The sequence below is a fragment of the Dendrobates tinctorius genome, unplaced genomic scaffold (assembly GCF_039654945.1).
Source record: "Dendrobates tinctorius isolate UK_male_01 unplaced genomic scaffold, ASM3965494v1 ptg000060l, whole genome shotgun sequence".
In the NCBI taxonomy this organism is placed as follows: domain Eukaryota; kingdom Metazoa; phylum Chordata; class Amphibia; order Anura; family Dendrobatidae; genus Dendrobates; species Dendrobates tinctorius.
Window position 1 is genome coordinate 9,052,751 of NW_027361728.1, and position 25,784 is coordinate 9,078,534.

General features: G+C 46.8%; 1 protein-coding gene across 13 annotated transcripts in view; it reads left to right on the forward strand.

Annotated features, from left to right (window-relative positions):
• OPA1 (OPA1 mitochondrial dynamin like GTPase) overlaps nt 1-25,784 on the forward strand; it is a 165,440-nt gene that overhangs the window by 81,936 nt on the left and 57,720 nt on the right. For all 13 annotated transcript variants that reach the window (XM_073578662.1, XM_073578663.1, XM_073578668.1 and 10 more), the window contains 6 exons: nt 6,404-6,490; nt 6,744-6,857; nt 9,261-9,341; nt 18,149-18,223; nt 18,336-18,407; nt 18,508-18,607. In XM_073578662.1, the coding sequence (XP_073434763.1) occupies nt 6,404-6,490; nt 6,744-6,857; nt 9,261-9,341; nt 18,149-18,223; nt 18,336-18,407; nt 18,508-18,607 (529 nt within the window). The remainder of the gene's footprint in view (nt 1-6,403; nt 6,491-6,743; nt 6,858-9,260; nt 9,342-18,148; nt 18,224-18,335; nt 18,408-18,507; nt 18,608-25,784) is intronic.

A 25,784-nucleotide genomic window follows, 5' to 3' on the forward strand; every position in this document is an offset into this window, starting at 1 on the left:
TGATCTTTTAGTCACCAAGTTTTTTTATTTTCCCAAGGGTACCAGGAGAAATTGGACCCCAAACGTTGTTTTGCAATTTGTCCTGAGTAGGCTGATACCCCATATGTCAGGGTAAACCACTGTTTGGACGCATGGCAGAGCTTGGAAGGGAAGGAGCACCATTGGACTTTTTCAACTCAGAATTGGCTGTAATTGAGATCAGACGCCATGTTGCATTTGGAGAGCACCTGATGTGCCCAAACATTAGAAACCCCCAATTCTAACTCCAACCCTAACACCAACTCACCCCTAGCCCTAACCCTGGCCCTGGCCCTAACCCTAATGGGAAAATGGAAATAAATACATTTTATTTAAATTTTATTATTTTTCCCTTACTAAGGGGGTGATAACGGGGGGGTTTGATTTACTATTTATGGCGGGTTTTTATGTTTGGCAGCTGTCATACTCTAAAAGACGCTTTTTATTGTAATAATAGTTTTTGCATCACCACATATTGAGAGCTATAATTTTTCCGTATTTTGACCCACCGAGTCATGTGAGGTCTTATTTTTTGCGGGACGAGTTGATGTTTTTATTGGTACCATTTTCGGGCACGTGACATTTTTTGATCGCTTTTTATTCCGATTTTTGGGACGCAGAATGAACAAAAACCAGCGTTTCATGAATTTCTGCGTGCGGTAAAATTGATAAAGCTGTTTTATTCTTCGGGTCAGTACGGTTACAGCGATACCTCATTTAGGTCGTTTTTTTATGTTTTGTCGGTTTTATGCAATGAAAACTATTTTATATAAAAAATAATTATTTTTGCATCGCTTTATTCTGCGAGCTATAACTTTTTTATTTTTCCGCTGATGATGCTGTATGGCAGCTCGTTTTTTGCGGGACAAGATGACGTTTTCAGCGGTACCATGGATATTTATATGCGTCTTTTTGATCGCGCGTTATTGCACTTTTTGTTTGGCGGTATGATAATAAATCATTATTTTTTGCTTCGTTTTTTATTTTTTAAGGGGTTCGCTAAAGGGGTTAACTAATGGGACAGTTTTATAGGGCGGGTCGCTACGGACGCGGCGATACCTAATATGTGTACTTTTATTGTTTTTGTTTTTTTTCCAAAAAATGGATTTATTGGGGGAATTTTTTTTTTTTTTCTAATTTATTTGGCGATTTTTTTTTTCTTTTGTTTTAAATTATTTTAACACTTTTTTTTTTTACTTTATTACATAGTCCCAGGTGGGACATCACTGTCCTGTGACAGATCGCTGATCTGTCACATCACAGATCACTGTGACAGATCAGCGATCTGTCAAAGGCACTGCTGCAGACTTCCTCATGCCTGTGCTTTGCAGGCACTGAGGAAGCCGACTCCCTGCAGGCCCCCGAAGGCCCCCGTCGCCATCTTGGATTCGGGGGCCTGCAGGGAAGGAGCCCCCCGCAGCAGCGCTGCACATTGCGCTACCGTGGGGGGCTCAGGGAAGCACGGAGGGAGCCCCCTCCCTGCCAATGCTTCCCTTTAACCCCCGGTACACCACGATCATGTTTGATTGCGGTGTGCAAGGGGTTAATGTGTCGGGGGCGGTCCGTGACCACCCCTGACAAATTGTGTCGGGTGTCAGCTGTGATAATGAGCTGACACCTGGCCGCGATCAGCGGCGCTCACCACGTGGGCGCCGCTTATCGCTGAGACATATTATTCCGTCCATGGGCATAGGGGCCCGGGTCCCATTGACGGGATAGTACGTCTGATGTCAGGAAGGGGTTAAAATTGAAGCAGATGGACTGCCCGAACTGTTGCTTAGCCATTGACACTTAAAGGGAATCTGTCACCTATTTTTTTCGCATGTAAGATGCGGCCACCACTATAAGGGGCTTATTCTGTAATGCTGTAGATAAGCCCCCGATGTAACCGGAAAGATAAGAAAAACGAGTTATATTATACTCACCCAGGGGCGGTCCAGGTCCGGCGCCTCCCATCTTCTAGCGAAGACGTCCTCTTCTTTTCTTCCCGTCGCGGCTCCGGTGAATATAACTCGTTTTTCTTCTCTTTCAGGTTACGTCAGGGGCTTATCTATAGCACTAGATTATGGCCCGATAGCATCACACCTCTTGCCATGTTAACCCTCAACACACACACTCCTCTCACCTTTCACCATCTCCACTCACGTCCACTCACTCCTTCACTCCACATACGACCCCTTCTCTCACTCCGTCTCTCATACTCACGCCGTCATCGCCGCTGCTCCACAATCCCCGACATCATCTTCCGCCGGCGCCATCCTGGATCCAGACGTCCTTCCACGCCGGCGACATGTTCTTGTGGCGACGCCATCTTGAGTATCGTGAAATCCCGCGATACTCAAGATGGCGTCGCCGGAAGAACATGTCGCCGGCGTGGACGACGTCAGGATCCAAAATGGCGTCGGCGAAATCTCGCGAGTTTTCGCCGACGCCATTTTGGATCCCGACGTCGCCGGCGACATGTTCTTGCGGCGACGCCATCTTGAGTATCGCGGGATTTCGCAGATCCAAAATGGCGTCGCTGCAAGAGCATGTCGCCGGCGTGGATGCCGTCGGGATCCAAAATGGCGTCGGCGAAATCTCGCGAGTTTTCGCCGACGCCATTTTGGATCCCGACGTCATCCTCGCCGGCGACATGTTCTTGCAGCGACGCCATCTTGAGTATCGCGGGATTTCGCCGATCCAAAATGGCGTCGCCGCAAGAACATGTCGCCGGCGTGGATGCCGTTGGGATCCAAAATGGCGTCGGCGAAATCTCGCGAGATTTCGCCGACGCCATTTGGGATTCCGACGGCATCCACGCTGGCGACATGCTCTTGCGGAGACGCCATCTTGAGTATCGCGGGATTTCACGATACTCAAGATGGCGTCGCCGGCGTGGAGGACGTCTGGATCCAGGATGGTGCCGGCGGAAGAAGATGTCGGGGATCGTGGATCAGCGGCGATGACGGCGTGAGTATGAGAGACGGAGTGAGAGAAGGGGTCGTATGTGGAGTTAAAGAGTGAGTGGACGTGAGTGGAGATGGTGAAAGGTGAGAGGAGTGTGTGTGTTGAGGGTTAACATGGAAAGAGGTGTGCGGTGACGTCACCGGTTACAACTGGACGGATAGATTAAAGAATGCTGTAGATAAGCCCCTGATAGCGGTGGCCGCATCTCATATGCAAAAAAAATAGGTGACAGATTCCTTTTAACAATGGATCAGTGAAAATTGCATGCAACTCTGGTGGAACACTAAAGTACAAAGTAAATCTTCCGTGATTCATCCATTTTGTACGGCTCGCCATAGATTTTAATGACCATTTCTGATCTGTAAAATGGATGAGAATAGGACTTGCTCTGAGTTGAACGGTTTGAAAATATGGATCCATTTTAAAACTTACATGAACTTGTTTACATGAATAAAAAAAAGTGTGACTGTAGCCTTAGGCCACAGTCTTTTGACGTCAGTTGAAATCCGCCCTTTTTTGAAAAAAAAGGATCCGTGTTTTTTTTTGGCGGAAAACGTTTTTTTCTCAGACTTGCATTAGCGGCGGATTGTGACGGATGGTCGTCCGATACATCCGTTATTTGACGGATCCGTCGGAATTTCAGCGTCCGCCGTCTGGAGCGGACGGAGTTTGTAACATTTTTGTCTGCGTTGAAATGACGGATTGCAACGGATCCGTCGCAGTCCGCCGTTGGATAGAATGGAAGCCTATGGGAGGTGGATCCGTTGCAAGCCGTTAAATGACGGATTTTGCTTTTTTAAACTGAGCATGCCTGGAATAATTTCCATTCGTTAACCCCAAAAGCCGTTCTGGCACAGAAAATCTCTCACTCTATCTCTCTCGTTCTCGATCTCGTTCTCGATCTCGTTCTCTCTCTCGTTCTCGATCTCGTTCTCGATCTCGTTCTCGATCTCGTTCTCGATCTCGTTCTCGTTCTCGATCTCGTTCTCGTTCTCGATCTCTCGTTCTCGATCTCTCGTTCTCGATCTCTCGTTCTCGATCTCTCGTTCTCGATCTCTCGTTCTCGATCTCTCGTTCTCGATCTCTCGATCTCGATGTCTCTCTCTCTCTCGATGTCTCTCTCTCTCTCGATGTCTCTCTCTCTCTCGATGTCTCTCTCTCTCTCTCGATGTCTCTCTCTCTCTCTCGATGTCTCTCTCTCTCGATGTCTCTCTCTCGATGTCTCTCTCTCGATGTCTCTCTCTCTCTCGATGTCTCTCTCTCTCTCGATGTCTCTCTCTCTCTCGATGTCTCTCTCTCTCTCGATGTCTCTCTCTCTCTCGATGTCTCTCTGTCTCTCTCGATGTCTCTCTCTCGATGTCTCTCTCTCGATGTCTCTCTCTCTCTCTCGATGTCTCTCTCTCTCTCTCGATGTCTCTCTCTCTCTCTCGATGTCTCTCTCTCTCTCTCTCTCGATGTCTCTCTCTCTCTCTCTCTCGATGTCTCTCTCTCTCTCTCTCTCGATGTCTCTCTCTCTCTCTCTCTCGATGTCTCTCTCTCTCTCTCTCTCTCGATGTCTCTCTCTCTCTCTCTCTCTCGATGTCTCTCTCTCTCTCTCTCTCTCGATGTCTCTCTCTCTCTCTCTCTCGATGTCTCTCTCTCTCTCTCTCTCTCGATGTCTCTCTCTCTCTCTCGATGTCTCTCTCTCTCTCTCTCTCTCGATGTCTCTCTCTCTCTCTCTCTCTCGATGTCTCTCTCTCTCTCTCTCTCTCGATGTCTCTCTCTCTCGATGTCTCTCTCTCTCTCGATGTCTCTCTCTCTCTCGATGTCTCTCTCGATGTCTCTCTCGATGTCTCTCTCGATGTCTCTCTCGATGTCTCTCTCGATGTCTCTCGATCTCGATCTCTCGATCTCTCTCTCGATCTCGATCTCTCGATCTCTCTCTCTCTCTCTCTCCAGAGTTCTGTTCCTTTAAATTTCATACACTGGCTGCTGCGACGGATCCGTGCAAAAAGCGGATACGCTGCATCAGTTGCCAATCTACAACGGATCCGTTTTTTCACACTTTCACGGTTTGAAACTGACGTCAAAAGACTGAAGTGTGAAAGAGGCCTTAGATGAATGGGGGCCTCCTTAGTCCCTGTCAGACAAAAGAAGAGGTCCAGCATGTCAAATCTCATCAACTGATCCTACTAATATAATCAGCTTCTACAGGAGTATAGGGGGGCCTTAAAGGGGGCCCTGCCGGCATTGACATCAGGGACTTATCTACAGCACTCTGTAATGCTGCAGATAAGCCCCCGATGTAACCTGAAAGATAAGAAAAACACGTTAGATTATACTCACCGGAGGGGGCGGTCCGATGGGTGTCGCGGTCCGGTCCGGCTCCTCCCATCTTCATACTATGCTGTCCTCTTCTTCCCTTCCTGTAGTAGCTCCCGCGCAGGCGCACTGCTCTGCCCTGTTGATGGCAGAGCAGAATACTGCAGTGCGCAGGTGCCAGACCTCTCCCGACGCCTGCGCACTGCAGGACTCTGCTCTGCCCTCAACAGGGCAGAGCAGTGCGCCTGCGCCGGAGCTACTACAGGAAGGGAAGAGGAGGACGGCATCGTATAAAGATGGGAGGAGCCGGACCGCGACACCCATCGAACCCGGACCGCACCCTCCGGTGAGTATAATCTAACATGTTTTTCTTATCTTTCAGGTTACATCGGGGGCTTATCTGTAGCGTTACAGAATGCTGTAGAGAAGCTCCTGATGTCAATGCCGGCAGCTGATGGGGCAAAAAAAGGGATAGATTCCCGTTAAGGCCCTATTTACATACATACATGTTGGAGGCTCCGTCAAAAGTTAGTAAAAAACAAACTAATGGATCCTAATATACTCAGTGGGGTTCAATGGCCGCCATTGGTGTCTGGCAGCTCAAGGATCAGGTACTTCAGTTAATTTAATTGTTCTTTACAGGAATTTAATGTAATCAAAGCTTACACCCCATCTATTTGCTAGCAACAAATGAATGGTAGCAAGAACAGGACTGTCAGAAGAGAATATGGCTGAGCCTACACAGGGTTTGTAGTCTCTTACAACGAAGACGCACAGGAACTGCAGACACAAAATGATGGGAAGCCATATTGAGACCATATGCAATATTACTTCATTTTTAATGGGACAATAAAAATTAACTTAAGTCCTTCACAGGACTGTAAGGGAGAAATCTCTTATGCTTTGAGAATTATCATGAATGAATCCTTGCCAATGTAATGGTGTGCTTGAATCGCCTGTGTTACCAGTGCTGTCGTGTAAATGGCTTATTTGTGTAAAAATGAAGCTGCTCATTTCCCCAAATCACCTATGCTGGCACTAATGTGCCATAATTGTTTGTCTTTTGGTTTTCCTTGTCTGAACACATGGAAGTTTTAGATATTTGCATTGATCATTTTCATCATGTATCTTTTAGAAATCGCTTATTGATATGTACTCTGAGGTACTGGACATCCTCTCCGATTACGATGCCAACTATAACACACAAGACCACTTACCGCGGGTAAGGTACTGGTGGGCCGTCACACATTCTTAGATGTATATTTTCATGTGGAAGCTCGTCTAGGTTGGTTATTTCTGTTTTCTGATATGAGCCTCGATCAGGGGATATCTGACAACATTTATACATTTGACATGTGTTTCCATAAGGCAATAGGTAACATGAAGAATTATTTTCCTGCTTAGACCCATTATGATCGTCTCAATGTTTTCATGTACTATGAAATACGGTAACGTAATTGTGTGTTGCCTTTCAGGTAGTTGTAGTTGGTGACCAAAGTGCAGGGAAGACCAGTGTCCTGGAAATGATAGCCCAGGCCCGAATTTTCCCTCGGGGATCTGGAGAGATGATGACCCGTTCTCCAGTTAAGGTAATTTATAATGATAAAAATTAAATTATATTGATTTAAAGGGGTTTTCACATAATCATAGGTAAAATTGCAAAGTGCGTGGAGCAAGCAGCGCTGAAATTTTACCTCTTATTAAAAATTCTCTATTCTCCCGAAGAAAAGATTTTTATCTTTATACGGTACTGTTAGTTATCTTGGTTACTGGTCAACACAGCAGGCTATCAGAGGTGACAGGTTTCCTAGGCAAGAAGTGCACGCTGGTAGGCACTACTCTGCTGGCGGACATCCTTCAGCGCCCTTTTGTTCCTCCCACGTTGCATAGACCAAGTTGCCCCCGCATATAGCATGGGAAATCACACCGATCTGGCCAGTGTTGCAACACTGTTGCTGGACTGAACTCTCAATTATTCAGCCAGGAGGTTGGAGAGGGTTACATATGTCAACTCTTTTTAATTGATATTTTCTTTTTTTTTAAAGGATTAGTCCACAGTGCCACACAAAGAAACCCTCAGAACACATTTTTAGTGGCCCAAGACACTTACACACATTAATGTGGCGTATCTGAACTTGAAGCCATACTCTCTTCCATTTGTCCACTTGTCCTAGCTGACATATCTAGTAGGTTAGCAACAGTATGACTAGAGGTCTATTACTGCAGGGTTAAATTGCAACTATGGAAACCCTTTCATCTTTATAAAAGAGGTCATGCAGCACCCCTAGGTTCTGCACAATCTGACATCATGGTGTACAGCAAGGAAGCGGCAGTCAGGCATATGGCAGATATTATGCACTCGGCCATATCTAGTTTTTGACACTTGCACAACACTTCCTGGGTGTCAGATGCTTACCTCAACATTTTTTTGCTTAAGTAGCTCTTTAGATTATATGGATTGTTTCTTAAAAAAAAAAAAAAAAGTTCACACCTGTCCATGTCGGATTTCTGGTATTAAAGCCCAGCGCCACTGACGTGAATGAGACTGAGTTGCAATGCCACAGTGACTGTTGTTTCATTGTTTTTTGGGGAGGGGAACTGTCTTTTTTTTTTTTTTAAACTTGGACAACCCACTAAGTTTGAAAACTGATATTTTATTGAATTCAGTGAAAAGGCTGATGGGAAACCAGATGCAAAATCCAGAATTCATTATCAGTGGTTCATACAGCCTAGGTCGTAAAAAAAAATTCCTAATATCTGCTGGCCGGACAGTGCTTGGGTTTTCATAGTCCTACAGATTCTGTCCTGTATTACAGCTAAGCTCCTGCCTGTGAATGCAGTATATTAGTGTGGGCGATGGAAGGTGAAATTACAGTATAAGGCCATGTGCACACGATGCAGATTTGCAGCGTTTCCGCAGCGGATTTTACCGCGCAGAAACGTTGCATATCCGCATTGTGATGTACAGTACCTTTAAAATGAATGAAAAAAAAAAAACGCTGTGCAGACGCTGCGGATTTTTCCGCGCGGTTTTCCTGCGGTACAAAATCCGCAGCATGTTACTTCTTTTGTGCGGTTTTCTATCTCCCCTGTTACCAAATCCGCAGGGGGAAGACCGCAATGGAAAACCGCACAAAAACCGCATGAAAACCGCGTGAAAAATGGAAGAAATCCGCAGGAAAAATACAGGTCATTTGACCTGCGGTTTTCTTCCATTCTGCACGGAAAAATCCGCAGGGCTCAAAACTCCGTCTGCACTCAGCCTAAGTGTGTACTACATGTATATTATAATTCCTACAATAGACGAGGAGTGTATACATACACTATTGTTTCAAAAGTACTTTAAAAAATTTATTAATAATTTACAAAAATATAGGCTATATCACATAATACATATTAAAAAAAATCTATTGCAAACACACATATGTTTATAGCCAAAGATCCACAACAAAGTGACAGGCATGGGTAATGTAGCTCCGAAATGAATATAGAAAAAAAATCACACACAGCAATAATGTAATTCTCTACATTCATGGGAGATTAAGATCAAACAATGGGCATGTTATTCTATAGTGATAGTCCATACATAATTATATGGGGAATAATATATAAGGTGCTAGTGCGTGAGCTATATGGTCATTTTTGGTATATAGAACAATCTAATAGTGTTACTGGGTGGCAGCAAAGTTCCACATAAGTAAAATGAATAACTAGCAGCCACTAATGCCTCATATCTGAGATCCTGAGTTTGCGTATATATCCTGAAAATAAAGAAAATACTCTTAGTCTAGATATATACAAGAAATTACTGTATCCATGTAATTTAGGAGTGTCCATGTGGACGAATTGTCCAGGTCATTTTTTAAGGCTTATGGTTAAATGAGAAATATAGTGAACAATGCTCACAGTTCAGATGATATTGATTCTATATATGTCTAGCATGTATCAGAAATGTGTGTGTTTGAGTATTCTTTGCTTTCATGTTCTTGCAGGTCACATTAAGTGAAGGACCGCACCATGTTGCTATATTTAAGGATAGCTCTCGGGAGTTTGATCTGAGCAAAGAGTCGGATGTAAGCAATACTTTTAAAACAAAAAACCTGCTTAAGTTAAGTTGTAAGGACTTAAAAGGGAATTATAAAGATATAATTTCTGATTTATATAAGAGCGTAGCAATAAAAAGTGAATCCATACAATAATTACCTGCTGATATAAACCTATTTAAGTGCAGAGAGCCCACTGTATTCCTGAGAGATATGGCACTGCCTCCTGCTTGTGATGGATTTCTTCCTGCTGGCTCAAACAAGTAGTAGGCAGGATAGGCTAAACAAAAAAGGGATATAATGTAGAAAACCCTGAGAATCCACATTGTGGAATGTGAGTGGACAGCAATTCTAGATCGCTAATCTATCACTGCCTGCCCTAACATGGGACTCAGCAGAGAAACTGCAGTTTCTTGAGACTTTGCCCTCTGCAAAACCACAGGCACGATTGGAAATGTATACTGTATTAGGCTGGGTTTCTACATTCAGATTTCTGTCAGTTTTTACAGGGGTACTCCGGGGAGAGAGAAAAATATCTTAATGCTCATACTTTTATAGACTCTTAGTATAACATGAATAGTGCGGTTTTCCATCCTCATAGTAGCTGTGACACTGGAACTGCTCCTTGTTTCCCCCACCCCCCCTATTGGCCTGCTCCCGGCTACAGCCAGCTGCCTTATAATATCGCCTTCACTGCAGTCCTAAATCATGGAGCAGGCCATGCCCCCTGATCTAGAACTAACTACAAGTGGATAACAAACAAAGAAGCACTCTGTAGCGCTATAACATGCAAACATGAAATATATGAAATTTTAATTGCATTACTGCTCTAGAAAATAGGAAAAATTGAGGATACTTGGTGCATAAGTTGGCCAATTCATGTGCACCTGGCAGCCACGATAAGGCGATGCTTGTTGCTAGGGACCTGCCTAATGTGAATCCTTTGTTGGGCTGAAGCCTACATTTATATGAGAAGGTAGGATCCTGCTATAATTTAAGACGTCTGAGGGAAGGAGTGCTCAGTCAGAGCCTTATGGCTGCCGGGTACACATGAATTGACCAATTTATGCGCTAAGTATCCTCAATTTTATTCGGTCGTCCTGAGAGAGGGGATCCGCCCTCTAAGGACAGGAAATCCTACAGATACATAAGGGCGGCACCTCTCCCACGCATCAGTTGGTTTCCTGTTCCTGGAGGACAGGATTCCCTACAGATCGTACCATCATGGATGAGAAATCCCCAGACCGGCTGTCCGACTCAGGTAGCAGGAGGGTCTCCTACCTCGGGCAGTGCAGAGTCCCCTGGAAGCGCCACGGTGGCCTGGGTAGGGTTCCACGTCAGTGTGCGGGGCAGGTGGGAGCAGGGTCCGGCGGATGCCCGTCTCCAGGGCCGCCGCCGGCGGGTAAGTATGGCACCGTGACCCCGGTCCTTGATCCTGCTGCTGCAGTCTCCCCTCGGTCCAGGTCGGGGGCGTGTGGCTGTGTCTCGGTGGCGTCCAGGGAGCGCTGTGCGGGGTCGGGCGCCGCCATGGCGCTGGTGGCCTGCGCGTCACTGCGCGTTCTCCCAGACAGGAAGTGACGCGGAGGGCGGGGCCGGAAGTCAGATGCCGGCCAGCTTCTCTCCCCGGTGCGTCGCCGGGCGCGTCGCTGCAGGCGCCGAGATAGCGGCAGGGGTCGGGGGAGGGGAGCGGCGCGCAGGGGGAAGTAACCATAGACGTCGGAAGGGGAAGGGGGGGGGCGAGAATTAGCCCCCGGCCATGAGACCTGTGGACCCGGATTGCCTGGGGGGAAGATAAGAGGGTACAGAAGCTCTGCAGAGCGGCTTCAGCTCAGATGCAGTAATGGACGAGCCGGAAGCTCCCATGGCCCAGCTGGCCGTGAGCAGGAACGTACCTCAGAGAGGTCCCAAACCAGCTCCCAGCAAAAGAAAAAACGAACTGGACAATCCGGCCATAGAAGTTCCTCCAGGCCTAAGGATCCAGCTCGCCCCCCCTTGATCCGGTACCTACGCCTTCTACTCAGGGTAAGAGATCTTCGTGAATGTGCCCTGATGCAGTGTTCCCCTTTATGTTTTCTTTCTATAGGGGAAGAAGTGCGCTGACAAGGCAAAAAACAGGGAGTGCGCCCTTTGCAAATGCCTCTTGCCGGATGCCTACCCTAAAAGGCTGTGCCAGTCATGCATACGGCAGACGGTAAAAAAAAAAAGAAAAAAAAGGGGGGGGAGAGTAGTCCCGAAAAAATTACCATGCATACTTCCTTACCCTGTCCCCCCTCCTGTAGGTGGCGGAAGAAACCCCTGACTTCGCTACAAGTCTAAGGGAAATTATCAGGATGGGAGTTAAAGCCCTAAAATCCGTACCCCAGGGGGAGTCATCTAGGAAAAGAAAGAGCAAGTTTCTCAGGGTCAGGCTCTTCAGCTGACCCTAGAGGAAATGAAGACTCCTCAGAGCCCTCCACCTCCGCGTCTGCGTCCTCTTCAGAGGAAGACACCAGCCATTTCTGCCTGGGTCTGGAACAAGTGGACAAACTAGTCAAGGCAGTCTGGGCTACCATGGGGGTAACAGACACAAAACCAGAACGGTCAGTGCAGGACCTAATGTTCGGGGGGTCTAGACCCCAGGAAACTTAAATCGTTCCCGTTAAACGACAAGGTCCAAAATTTGATCAATAGGGAATGGAGGAAACCAGAACGGAAAGGTTCCCTACCACCAGCTTTCAAACAGCGATATCCCTTTGAGAACCCTGTGGTGAACAAATGGGACAAAGCCCCGAAATTGGACGCAGCAGTGGCTAAAGCGTCCAAAAAATCCGCTATCCCCTTTGATGACATGGCCTCTTTAAAGGATCCACTAGATAAAAAGGCGGACTCCTACTTGAAAGAGACATGGGAAATGTCAGCCGGCGCACTGAGACGAGCAGTAGCAGCTACCTGCACAGCCAGGTCTATGATGGTCTGGCTGGACCAGCTGAAAACACAGAGGACAGAGCCTGGAGGGAATCTATCTTGAAAACCCTACCTACCATCCAGGATGCGGCAGCCTTTTTAGCCGATGCTTCAGCAGATTCCGCAAGAATGGCGGCCAAAGCCGCAGGGCTATCAGATGCGGCCCGACGTGCTATATGGCTAAAATGCTGGCCCGGAGATATCCAGGCCAGATCCTGGCTTTGCTCCATTCCGTGTGAGGGGGAATATCTATTCGGACGAGTCCTAGATGAACTCCTGGAGAAAGCTTGCGACAATAAAAAGAAATTCCCTTCCCTGCCCACCCCTTCCTATAGACGTCCCTTTTCTAGGAAGAGATTTTTTCGTAGGAGATCATCCAGGGACCAGGGCAAATGGGAGGATAAAAAGAAAAAAGGTTCCGGATTTATGTTTGGAGGGGGACGCCAGGAAGCATCCCGTCACACCAAGAAACCTCCCCAATGACTAGAGGCCCCGGTGGGAGGTAGACTATCGGTCTTCTACCAAGCCTAGTCGCAGATCTCAAACAGTGGCTGGATCCGGGGGTTGGTAGCCTCAGGTCTAAAGCTAGAATTTGCCTGTGTCCAAGGGAACAGTTTTAAGGTCACCCCGCTCAGGTCTTCCCTGGCAGAACAGGTGGCCCTAGAGACCGAAATTGTTGACTTATGTCATAAAGGAGTACTAATAAAGGTACCAGAGGCGGAGAAGGGCAAAGGGTTCTACTCCCCCCTATCCGTAAACCGGATAATTCTTACAGGACCATAATCAACCTGTAGCCACTCAACAGACACCTGATCATTCGACTTTTCAAAATGGAAACCATAAAATTACTGTTTGGGAATTGTTTTATGGTGGTGTTGGATTTAAAAGACGCTTATTACCATATACCCATCTATGCGTCTCATCAGCGTTTTCTTAGAGTGGCAGTACATTTGGAGGGGTCGTTACAGCATTTTCAATGTCGCCCTTCCCTTTGGTATAGCAGTCGCCCCCCCTGGGTGTTCACTAAGGTTATAGCGGAAGTTATGGCCCATCTACGGGAAGCAGACATCCTAGTAATCCCCTACCTGGATGACTTCCTTATTGTAGGCAAAACAGCAGACCATTGTCTGGATCAATTGCAAAAATCAAAATCAGCGCTGGAACGGTTAGGGTGGCTATTAAACATTAAGAAGTCCCGTCTACAGCCCATGAAAGTCCAGCAGTTCTTGGGCTTAACCCTAGATTCCCAGAATCAGGAGTGTCGTCTTCCACTCGAAAAATTAGGTCGCCTACGTCAGCAGATCTTGAACGCCTCCTATAGCCCTACCATGTCTCTTAGGAGAGCAGTGTCCTTCCTGGGTTCTGTCTCATCCTGCATCCCCGCGGTCCGGTTGGCCCAATTCCATACAAGGGTGCTACAGGGCGAGGTGTTACGCTATCAGAAGATCCTGGGCAGTTATCTAGAAGGCCAGTTAACTCTATCCCAGCATACTTTGTTCTCGTCTAGCCACCACTCAAGGGATTTCAATCTAGCCAGAGGGGTTTCCTGGGAATATAACGTAACTCGGGTAGTCACCACAGACGCAAGCCCTACGGGTTGGGGGGCCCACATGGGGGAAGTCTTGATCCAGGACCTATGGGAATACCATCAGTTGGAAATGTCCTCCAACAGCTAACAGCCGTAGAGCAGGCAGTCAAAAACCTTTTTCTGTATCTGCAGGGTCACCATGTTCGAATATTCTCCGACAATTAGGTCGCCGTGGCTTACATCAACCGCCAAGGTGGGACTCGTTCCAGGTCCCTGATGGAGGTAGCAGAGCGGCTGTTCCAATGGGCAGAGCAGTAATGCAATTCAAATTTCATTTATTTCATATTTGCAGGCTCTAGTGTTAGAGTGCTACATTATTTGTTGCTTATACACTACCATTCAAAAGTTTTGGGTCACTTATAAATTTTTTTTTTTTCTTTTTTTTTTTTTTATGAAAGAAAAGCACAATTTTTTCCAATGTAGCTAACATTAAATGATTCAGAAATACACGCTATACATTGTTGATGTGGCAAGTGACTATTCTAGCTGCAAATGTCTGGTTTGTAATGCAACCATCACTCCAGTGTTCTTATGGTACTTTGTGTTTGCTAACTGTGTGAGAAGGCTAATGGATGTTTAGAATACCCTTGAAAACCCTTGTGCAAGTATGTTAGCACAGCTGAAAACAGTTTGTCTGATTGGAGAAGCTATAAACCTGACCTTCCTTTGATCTAGTTGAGAATCTGGAGCATTACATTTGTTGGTTCCATTAAACTCTCAAAATGGCCAGAAAAAAATAACTTTCATGTGAAACTCGACAGTCTGTTCTTGTTCTTAGAAATGAAGGCTATTCCATGCGAGAAATTGCCAAGAAACTGAAGATTTCCTACAACGGTGTGTACTACTCCCTTCAGAGGAGGCTCTAACCAGAGTAGAAAGAGAAGTGGGAGGCCCCGCTGCACAACTGAGCAACAAGACAAGTACATTAGAGTCTGTAGTTTGAGAAATCGATGCCTCACAGGTCCTCAACTGGCAGCTTCATTAAATAGTACACGCAAAACGCCAGTGTCATTGTCTACAGTGAAGAGGCGACTCCGGGATGCTGGCCTTCAGTGCAGAGTGGCAAAGAAAAAGCCATATCTGAGATTGGCTAATAAAAGGGAAAGATTAATATGGGCAAAAGAACACAGACATTGGACAGAGGAAGATTGGAAAAAAGTGTTATGGGCAGACAAATCCAAGTTTGAGGTGTTTGGATCACACAGAAGAACATTTATGAGATGAAGAACAGCTAAAAAGATGCTGGAAGAGTGCCTGACGCCATATGTCAAGCATGGTGGAGGTAATGTGATGATCTGGGGTTGCTTTGGTGCTGGTTAAGTGGAAGATTTGTACAAGGTAAAAGGGATTTTGAATACGGAAGGCTATCACTCCATTTTGCAACACCATGCCATACCTTGAGGACAGCGCTTGATTGGAGCCAATTTCATCCTACAATAGGACAATGATCCAAAGCACAATTCCAAATTATGCAAGAACTACGGTATTTAGGGAGAAGCAGGCAGCTGGTATTCTATCTGTAATGGAGTGGCCAGCGCATTCACCAAAACTCACCCCATTGAGCTGTTGTGGGAGCAGCTTGACCGTATGGTACACAAAAAGTGCCCATCAAGCCAAACCAACTTGTGGGAGGGGCTTCTGGAAGCATGGGATGAAATTTCTCCAGATTACCTCAGCAAATTAACTGCTAGAATACCAAAGGTCTGCAATGCTGTAATTGCTGCAAAGGGAGCATTCTTTGACGAAAGCAAAGTTTGAAGGAGAAAATTATTATTTCAAATAAAAATCTATTTTTCGAACCTTATCAATGTGTGGACTAGATTTTAACTTCATTTGGCAACTAATTTGATTAATGAGTTTTCATGGAAAACACAAAATTGTCTGGGTGACCCCAAACTTTTGAACGGTAGTGTATATGGAGATGGCTACTCTTAGTAAGCACCTGTACACACCTGATTTCTGTTTGGAAGTGACGGTCAGTCTTTTGAGATTAGTATACTTAGGCTCTCTGACTCAGCACCACAGCCTCATGTGTTTTTAATTATAGCAAGATCCTACCTTCACATATAAATGTAGGCTTCAGCCAAGAGTGGATTCACATTAGGCAAGTTCCCAGCAATGAGAATCACCTTTTTGAGAATGATAGGTACACATGAATTGGCCAATTTATGCCCTAAGTTTTCTCAGTTTTTTCAATTTTCTAAGTGACGGTCAGCCTTTTGATATTTACAAGCCGATAGTATGGGGGCTGACAGCTACTAGCAGCAGGATCAGGCCACGACTCCTGATATCAGACTGAATAGAAGATCAGCAGGGGCCTGGCAACAGGCATGAGGCTACACCCCTTTATATCAGACTGAATACAGGCAAACACTCGGAGTATCCCTTTAAGGCAAAGCCAGGAATCTGTTATAAATGGAGGACACCTATAAAGAACTTTTTTCTTTTTCATTTTGTAATCCATTTGTCTCTAGTTGGCTTCAAAAACTGCATCAAAAATCTAAATTATTAAAAGGGTGTCTCCAAGTTCCTATCCCAATATATAGTAAGTATAATAATAATAAGCTATGTCACTTACCCCATGTGCAGGACATAGCAATAGCTTTGGTGTCCATGGTTATGAATACTTATATACTGACATTTTTTAGTGGTCTTAACCATGGATACCTAAGCTAATGTAATGTCCTGTACATGGGGTAATCGACATAGCACATCAGAATAACTTTACTACATTTCTAATTGGAATATTAATAATCATATTAGTATTATTATTAATAATATTGATACTACATATTTGGGTTATGCGGCTGGGGATGGGATTAACCCTTTAATGCTACCATATCAGAAAGGAATCAATACATCATTCAAGTGACACCAGTACACAGTAGTCATCCACTACAACAGCCACATTAATATTAGTTAATGGCCTTTTCTGTTCCATATATCCAATAAAATGGTGCAGTGCTCATTAGTGTGCATATACGATACACAGGAACCTTGGGAGTTGTTAGTTTGTCCTCTTTTGGTCCAACAAGTGACTGGTGGTGCTTGCTCTGGGATCCTAGAAACTGACGTTAAACCTACATGGATCCGCAGAACTCCATTTTGTTTTCAATAGCGATAGTTGTATTTGTAAGACAAGCCCTTTTATGCTCATGTGTCGTATGAAACATGCTGGTCTAGCTAATGCCACACATGGAAGGCTGTCAGGTATTGAGGGAGACCGATATCCTGACTCAAACACAAGTTCTCCCACGTTTTTTCTCCAATTCTGTACACGAGTTCTCAGTCTGCTCGGCCCTGTAATATACTGCTTACAGATAGGGCATGTGAAGCAAGTGGTTGGGGACTGTTGCATTTGACCAAGATTACCCTCTCATGTATATATCTCATCCAGGAAAAGCTGGGTGAAGTTTAAAGAATACAGAAAGGCTTGATATCCCTACCAGAGTGTGGTTTGCTTAGGACTTTGATAATTGTTATTTTCAGGCCGGGACGTTTATGGTATGCTACTCACATTTGGAAGGAGGGTGTTTTCTTCCTTTCCTGGCCTGTTTTATGTCTCACTATTAGGGTATGTGCACACGCTGCGGATTCTGCTGCGTTTCCGCAGCGTTTTTGGCTCTGCAGAAACGCAGCAGATTTTGCTGCGTTGTACAGTACCTTTATTTCCTGTGGAAATAAAAAAAAGCTGTGCACATGCTGCGTTTTTTTCCCGCGCGGTTTTGCTGCGGTTTACAATCCGCAGCATGTCAATTGTTTGGTGCAGAAACGCTGCGGTTTTACACCTCATCCATTATGAGGTGTAAAACCGCAGGGCAAAACCGCAGAAAAAATGCAGATAATCCGCAGATAAACCGCAGAAAAACCGCAGCACTTTGTCCTGCGGATTTCCTGCGGTTTTCTCTACAAAATCCGCAGAGACTAAAAACTACGTGTGCACATACCTGAGCTTAAGTGTGTGTACATTGTAGGGTGGAAATGGAAGGCAAGAGGCTATTATTGAGGATTGCTGGACTATCTGTGTGCTGTAACACACCACCTGCTTGTGTCTTTTCTGGGTGGTTGGTAGTAGGCTGCCTGGATGTACAGGCTTTTCACTTTGTACACCAATAATAATGAATAGCATGAACCTACCTTCTGTGTCAGCCTCTGACTGCTCTTGATCCCATTTTGCCTATCCGTAAGCAGCCAGTCTGTCACAGGCGGCATGTTTAATGGGACACGTTTTGATCTTCTATTTTTAGTTTTGTCTTTTCTTTTTTGTCCCATGTTAATCTGTAAATTGGCTTGTGCTCATTGACAGCTTGCAGCTCTGAGAGATGAAATAGAGGTGCGAATGAGGAAAAGCGTCAAGAATGGACAAACTGTTAGCCCAGAGGTAATATCCCCAATTTGTACATTTTTTTGGATGATGATGATTATTATTACTAACATGCACCTTTTATGCATGCATATTATATTTAGCTATAACAACATTGTCCATTTTGCAGACCATCTCGCTTAGTGTAAAGGGTCCTGGAATACAGCGGATGGTGCTTGTTGACCTACCCGGGGTAATCAGTGTAAGTACTACAAATCTTTTTATTTTTCTAAATTAGTAAAACATATTCCTAACATAACTCCATTTTTATTATTATTATTATTTTTTTTTTTTTTTTACAGACTGTGACATCAGGCATGGCCCCCGACACAAAGGAAACTATTTTCAGCATCAGCAAAGCTTATATGCAGAATCCAAATGCCATCATCCTGTGTATACAAGGTAGGAGATGTGGTCACTCAGGGGACACGTAAAGGGGTTCTCTTCTGCTAGACAATCCCCAATTTATGAGCCCAGGCAGTTGAGAAAAAAATTAAAAATCCTTTCCTAGACCAGCACCGCTCTTTACTCAGCACTGCATCCCCCAACAGTCTCGGGAGTAAAACATTAGGCGGGTGAGCGTGTGGGGGCATCAAATGAGTGTTGCAGTCAAGCTGTGGCCTGCTGATGGGCTTCAGCATTCCCATTTCATCTGGCTGCAGCACTGAGTATGGAGGCGCGGCGTTGCTTCAGGAGGTGAGTATTTGTTTTTTTTTTGTTTTGTTTTTTCTCACCTCTCTGGACCATTACTAAGGGATTGTCCATTAATGGATGACCCCATGGTAAACCTTAAAATGAATCTCTATGGTAAACAGGAGGTGATCTTCACTTTCTCTGTCAGTCTGCAAAAGTTTCTAAATCATCCTGACTAATACAGTCAAAGCCTGCAGTGTATGAAAGATAATCCTGCTCACCGTAGTTTGTCTCCTCTTTGCTGTCCGGTGCATGGAAACGTCTGACAAAGGGCAGATACTGTAGGTTCAATTGTTAAAGTGGATCCGGCGCATGGGCTCGCAATCTTATTTATTAAGGCAAGTATGAACAAAAGAATGACATGGCTTAAAACATGTTACAGTGGGGAAGATAAGTATTTGATACACCAACGATTTTGCATGTTTTCCCACCTACAAAGAATGGAGAGGTCTGTAATTTTTATCATAGGTACATTTTAAATGTGAGGAACAGAATCTAAAAATAAAATCCAGAAAATCACATTGTATAAATTTTAAATAATTAAATTGCATTTTAATTTCATGAAATAAATATTTTATCACCTACCAACCAACAAGAATTCTGGCTCTCACAGTACTGTTTGTATTTCTTTAAGAATCACTTTTACTCAGGACGCATTACCTATATTGATTGCACCTCTTTGGACTCGATACCTGTATAAGGCTAGTTTCTCACTAGCGCTTTTGAGCGCAGCGACGGCCTGCGCACGGCCGCCGCTAAGCCCCGCCCCCTGCCGTGCCTCCGCCGGTAGCTCCGCCTACCGGCGCATGACGCGTCCTGCGTCCCCTATCTTTATCACTGGGGGCACAGGCCGTGCGCAGTGTGCGTTTGGCGGCGCATGCATCCTTTTGACAGTGTGCCAACCTGCGCCAAACGCAACCTGCTGCAGTTTGGTTGCGCTCGGCGCACTGTCAAAAAGGCGCATGCGCCGCCAAACGCATACTGCGCACGGCCTGCGCCCCCAGTGATAAAGATAGGGGACGCAGGACGCATGCAGCGTCATGCGCCGGTAGGCGGAGCTACCGGCGGAGGCGCGGCAGAGGGCAGGGCTTAGCTGCGGCCGTGCGCAGGCCGTCGCTGCGCTCAAAAGCGCTAGTGTGAAACTAGCCTAAAAGACACCTATCCACACACTCAATCCCAAGCCAACCTCCCCACCATGGCCAAGACCAAAGGGCTGTCTAAGGACAACAGGGCCAAAATTGTAGACCTGCACAAGGCTGGGAATGGGCTACAGGACAGTAACAAGCAGCTTGGTGAGAAGGAAACAACTGTTGGCACAATCAGTAGAAAATGAATGTCTCACAAGCTGACTGTAAATCTTCCTCTGTCTGGGATTCCATGCAAACTCTCACCTCATGGGTTAAGGATGGTCCTGAGACAGGTCATGAATCGTTCCAGAACAACACCAGCGGACCTGGTCAATGACCTGAAAAGAACTGGGACCATAGTCTCAAACATTATCGTTAGTAACACACTACGCCGTCATGGATTAAAATATTGCAGGGCACAAAAGGTCCCCCTGCTCATGCCAGCAGATGTCCAGGCCTGTTTGAGGTCCACCAATGAACATCTGGATAATCTAGAGGAGGCATGTGAGAAGGTTATGATGGTCAGATGAGACTGAAATAGAACTTTTTGGTATCAACGCCACTCGACATGTTGGGAGGACGAAGGAGGAGTACAACTCCAAGAACACCATCCTAACTGTGAAGCATGGTGACGGAAACATCGTACTTTGGTGCCTTTCTGCAAAGGGGACAGAACACCTGAGCCGTATTGAAGGGAGGATAGATGAGGTCATGTATCGTGAGATTTTGGCCAACGACCTCCTTCCCTCAGTAAGAGCATTGAAGATGGGTCGTGGCTGGGTCTTGCAGCATAATGACATGAAACACTCGCCCAGGGCAAACAAGAGTGGCTCCGTAAGAAGCATTTCAGGGTCCCGGAGTGGCGTTGCCAATCCACAGACCTGAACCCAAAGGAAAATCTTTGGAGGAGCTGAAAATCATTGTTGCCCAGCGACAACCCCGAAACCTGAAAGATCTGGAGAAGATCTGTATGGAGGAGTGGGCCAAAATCCCTGCTTCAGAGTGTGCAAATTTGATGAAGAACTACAGGAAACATCTGCCCTCAGTAATTGCAAACAAAGGTTTCTCTACCAAATATTAAGTTCTGTTTTTTTTCTGTATCAAATACTTATTTGATTTAATAAAACGCAAATTAACTATGTAAAAATCATACAATGTAATTTTCTGGATTTTTGTTTTTAGATTCTTTCTCTCATAGTTGAAGTGTACCCATGATAAAAATTACAGACCTCTCCATTCTTTGTAGGTGGGACAACTTGCAAAATTGGCAGTGTATCAAATAATTACTTTCTCCTTCGTCTCATTGGGGGACACAGGTACTGTGGGTGTATGCTACTGCCGCCTGGAGGCTGACACTAAGTGAACAAAAAAAAGTTAGCTCCTTCGCCGCCGCATACACCCTTGCCCCGATTGCGGGCGGAACTCAGTTTTTTGCTTAGTGTCTCTGGAGGCACACGTGTTTGGTTTTCTCCAGACTTCTGTTTTCCATGAAGATAAGACGGGGGAGACGGATCCTATTGAAAGGGTCTGATCTCCCCAAACCATCAACAGGCGAGCACGTGTACAGTATCGTCTTCGCGTATCCTTTCCCGCACCGAGGGACATATCTGGGTTTTTTTCCCCAGACTTCTATTTTTGTTATTTTTATGGAGATAAGATGGGGGCAACAGATGCTATTGAAAGGGTACGATTTCCCCAAACCAACAATGGGCGAGCACGTGCGAGTGTCCCTCCACGTATCCTCTCCCGCGACGTGGGACACGATGCCGGACTTAGCCCTGTCCACCCGAGTATTGAAGCCATGGGCTTGCACAGAGGCACAAGACTAGTCTGTGCGGCCCCCACTGCTCCACCAACGCTAGACGGCGGTGCTGCAAGGTGGCGGACGGTCCCTCTCCTCACCCCCTGAAGGGGTTAGACGGAGTTAGGGTGCCTGCACCCTCCAGAAATTAACCCCATCCCCTCTACCAGGGTGCTGGTCAGGAGTCAGGTATGGAGGCCTGGGGAAGGTCCTGCGGCAGCATTCCGGTCCACTGAAGCTCCAGGCGTCTTAGGAAGTGTAGGGCAATCCTCCTTCCCTCTCCTCCCTCCGGCCTCTTTTCGCCAGGCGTGGACGCCAGGTTCCGGCGACAGGGAAAGGCAGCGTGCGCCCCCCCCCCCTCCCCGGGGAGCAGCGGGCGGGCATGCATGCAAAATTTAGCCCGCGGCTTCGGCCGTTCCACATGGGTGGCGGAATTGGTGTCGTCCGGGTACAAGATAAAATTTGTCAAGTATCCCCCAAAATGATTTTTTTCTTTCCCGGCTTCCCAAGGTGGAAGCCCGGGCAGAGACATTGCTGGGAGCCATCAAGGTACTCCAGCACAATGGAGTCATTATTCCCATACCAGAGTGTGAGAGGACTCAGGGTTTTTACTCCAATCTGTTCGCGGTCCCCAAAAAGGACGGTACAGTCAGGCCGGTACTGGACCTAAAGCTCCTGAACAGGTTCATCAGGATCAAACATTTTCGAATGGAATCTCTCCATTCGGTGGTAGCGGCCATGGAGCAAGTGGAATACTTGGCCTCGCTAGACGTCCAGGATGCCTATCTGCACGTCCATATTTTTCCTCCACATCAGAAGTTCCTACGTTTTGCCATCGATGGCCGGCATTTCCAGTTTGTAACACTGCCCTTCGGGCTGGTTACCGCCCCCAGGGTGTTCACGAAGGTAATGGCAGTCGTCATGGCCATTCTACACCCTCGGGGCATAGTTGTCTTGCCGTACTTAGACGACCTCTTGGTGAAAGGCCCTTCATTTCGGGCATGCGAAGAGAATGTCAGCATCGCGCTGGATACCCTCTCCCGCCTAGGATGGTTGGTCAACGGGAAGACGTCATCCCTTGTCCCAGCCCAGAAGATTTCTTTCTTAGGGATGATTTTCGACACCTCCCGAGGGATGGTAATTCTGCCTTCAGGACAAGGCTGTAGCGCTCCGGCAGGGAGTCCGAAAACTTGCAACAGCCAGTCCCTCACACCATTCGGTTCGGGATGAGGGTGCTAGGGAAGATGGTGGCGGCAATGGAAGCGATTCCGTTTGCCCAATTTCATCTTCGTCCCCTGCAGCACGCTCTCTTGACGGTCTGGGACAAAAGCCCATTCACGCTCAATCATCGGTGCCGGTTGTCCTCTCAGGTCAGACAGTCACTACAGTGGTGGACGAGCAGTTCCGCCCTTCTTCAGGGGTAGCCTTTCCCCCCAGATCAATGGTTGGTGGTCACAACCGATGCGAGCCTCCTCGGCTGGGGAGCGGTTTTTCGTCACCACACAGTTCAGGGGCAATGGTCACAACAGGAGGCATGCCTCCAGATTAACTTGTTGGAGATACGATCAGTGCGGCTGGCGCTGCAACATTTCCAGCACTTTCTAGCAGGACGTCCTGTCCGGATTCAATCGGACAACGCCACGGCGGTTGCTTACGTAAATCATCAAGGGGGCACCCGCAGCAGGGCAACCATGCCCGAAGTAGAACACGTACTTCGCTGGGCCGAGAGGAACCACTCAGTAATTTCAGCAGTCCACATACTGGGCGTGGAAAATTGGGCGGCGGACTTCCTCAGCCGGCAGGGTGTCGTGTCCGGGGAATGAGCTCTGCACCCTGACGTCTTCCAGCAGATTTGCCAACAGTGGGGAACACCGGATGTGAATCTGATGGCCTCGGGGGTGAACGCCAAAGTGCCCGTGTTCGTCGCTTGGTCTCAGGACCCGCGAGTGATCGCAGTGGATGCGTTGGTTCTACCATGGAACCAATTTCGCCTTCCATACTTGTTTCCCCCGCTGCCACTACTTCCAGGGTCATCAAGAAAATCAAAACAGAGGGGGTTCCAGCAATTCTGCTGGCCCTAGACTGGCCCTGTCGGGCATGGTACGCAGATCTAGTGCAGCTCCTTGCAGACGTTGCATGGCATCTGCCAGAACGACCAGACTTACTGTAGCAGGGGCCGATCTGCCATCCGAATTCGGGGGCCCTGTGTTTGACGGCATGGCCGTTGAATCTTGGATTCTGACCCAAGCAGGGTTTGGGCGCGAGGTGGTTGCTACAATGGTTAGCGCCCGGAAGCCTACCTCGGCAAAGATTTACCATCACACTTGGAAGGTCTTCTTTAGTTGGTGTCGAAATCGTGGGGTTGCTCCACTAATTTTTTCTATTCCCAACATCTTGGCTTTTCTTCAGTCAGGCCTAGACTCAGGGTTGGCCCCGAGCTCCCTTAGGAGACAGATATCGGCTTTGTTTGTCCTCTTCCAGTGAAAAATCGCTACTAATATGCAGGTGAAGACCTTTATCCAGGGGGTCTCACATTTGGTACCCCCCTATAGAGCGCCCCTAGACTCCTGGGACCTTAACCTGGTCCTGAGTGTCCTGCAGGAAGCTCCGTTTGAGCCATTGCGAGAAATTTTGGTATTCTTGGTAGCCATAACTTCCATTAGGCGGTCTCGGAGTTGGCGGCCCTGTCATGCCGAGCTCCATTTCTCATTTTTTTTCAAGGATAAAGTGGTTCTAAGGCCAGCTCCTCCCCTTTCTGCCAAAGGTTGTGTCCTCATTTCACATTAATGAGGATATCGTCTTGCCTTCATTTTTGTCCAGCGCCAGTACATCATGTGGAAAAAGCGCTTCACACATTAGATCTAGTGAGAGCACTCAGAAGGTATGTGTCTTGGACGGCACCCTTTCGCCAGACGGATACGCTGTTTGTGCTCCCCGCAGCCTCAAAGTCGACCATAGCCAGATGGATCCGTCTAACTATTCAGGAGGCCTACCGTATTAGAGGCACTCCGATTCCAGCAGGGATCGGGGCGCATTCTACTCGGGCAGTGGGCGCCTCTTGGGCGCTTCGGCTCCAGGCTTCGGCGGAGCAGGTATGCAAGGCAGCAACCTGGTCCAGCCTGCACACATTTTCTAAACATTACAATGAGCATACTCAGGCTTCGGCAGATGCGAGCCTGGGTAGAAGAGTTCTCCAAGCAGCAGTGGCGCACCTTTAGACATGTGGCTTGGATCAGTGAGTCAATCTCCCACCCAGGGACTGCTTTAGGACGTCCCACAGTACCTGTGTCCCCCAATGAGATGAAGGCGAAACATGGATTTCTGTGAGTACTCACCGTAAAATCCATTTCTCCGAGACGCTCCTTGGGGGACACAGCACCCACCCTGTTAGCCAAGTTGGCTCTTGTTTATTTAATTTAATTTATTTAATCTTGTTAATTTTATTTAATTTTTTTGTTGAGATTAGGGTGGGCCTTTTCCAGACAGATTGTATTCTGCATTAAGGCTGATTTGTTTTGTGTTCTCCTACTGCTGTTGCACTAAACTGAGTTCCGCCCACAATCGGGGCGAGGGTGTATGCGGCGGAGGAGGAGCTAACCCTTTTTTGTTCACTTATTGTCAGCCTCCAGGTGGCAGTAGCATACACCCACAGTACCTGTGTCCCCCAATGAGCGTCTCGGAGAAAAGGATTTTACGGTGAGTGCTCACAAAAATCCATGTTTCCCCACTGTACCTACATGTTACTAACATCAACAATCAATGTTTTTAGCCATGTCATCCTTTTGTATATACTTGCCTTAAAGGGAACCAGTTTCCAAAAAAAATTGCTATTAACCTGCAGATATGAGGTTAATGTGCAGGTTAATGGTGTTACTAACCTGCCTGGCGCCCTCTTGTAGCCAAACGCTGCAGGGAGAAAATGATCATTATTCGCCCAGTCTGCATTCAGATTTAGTCA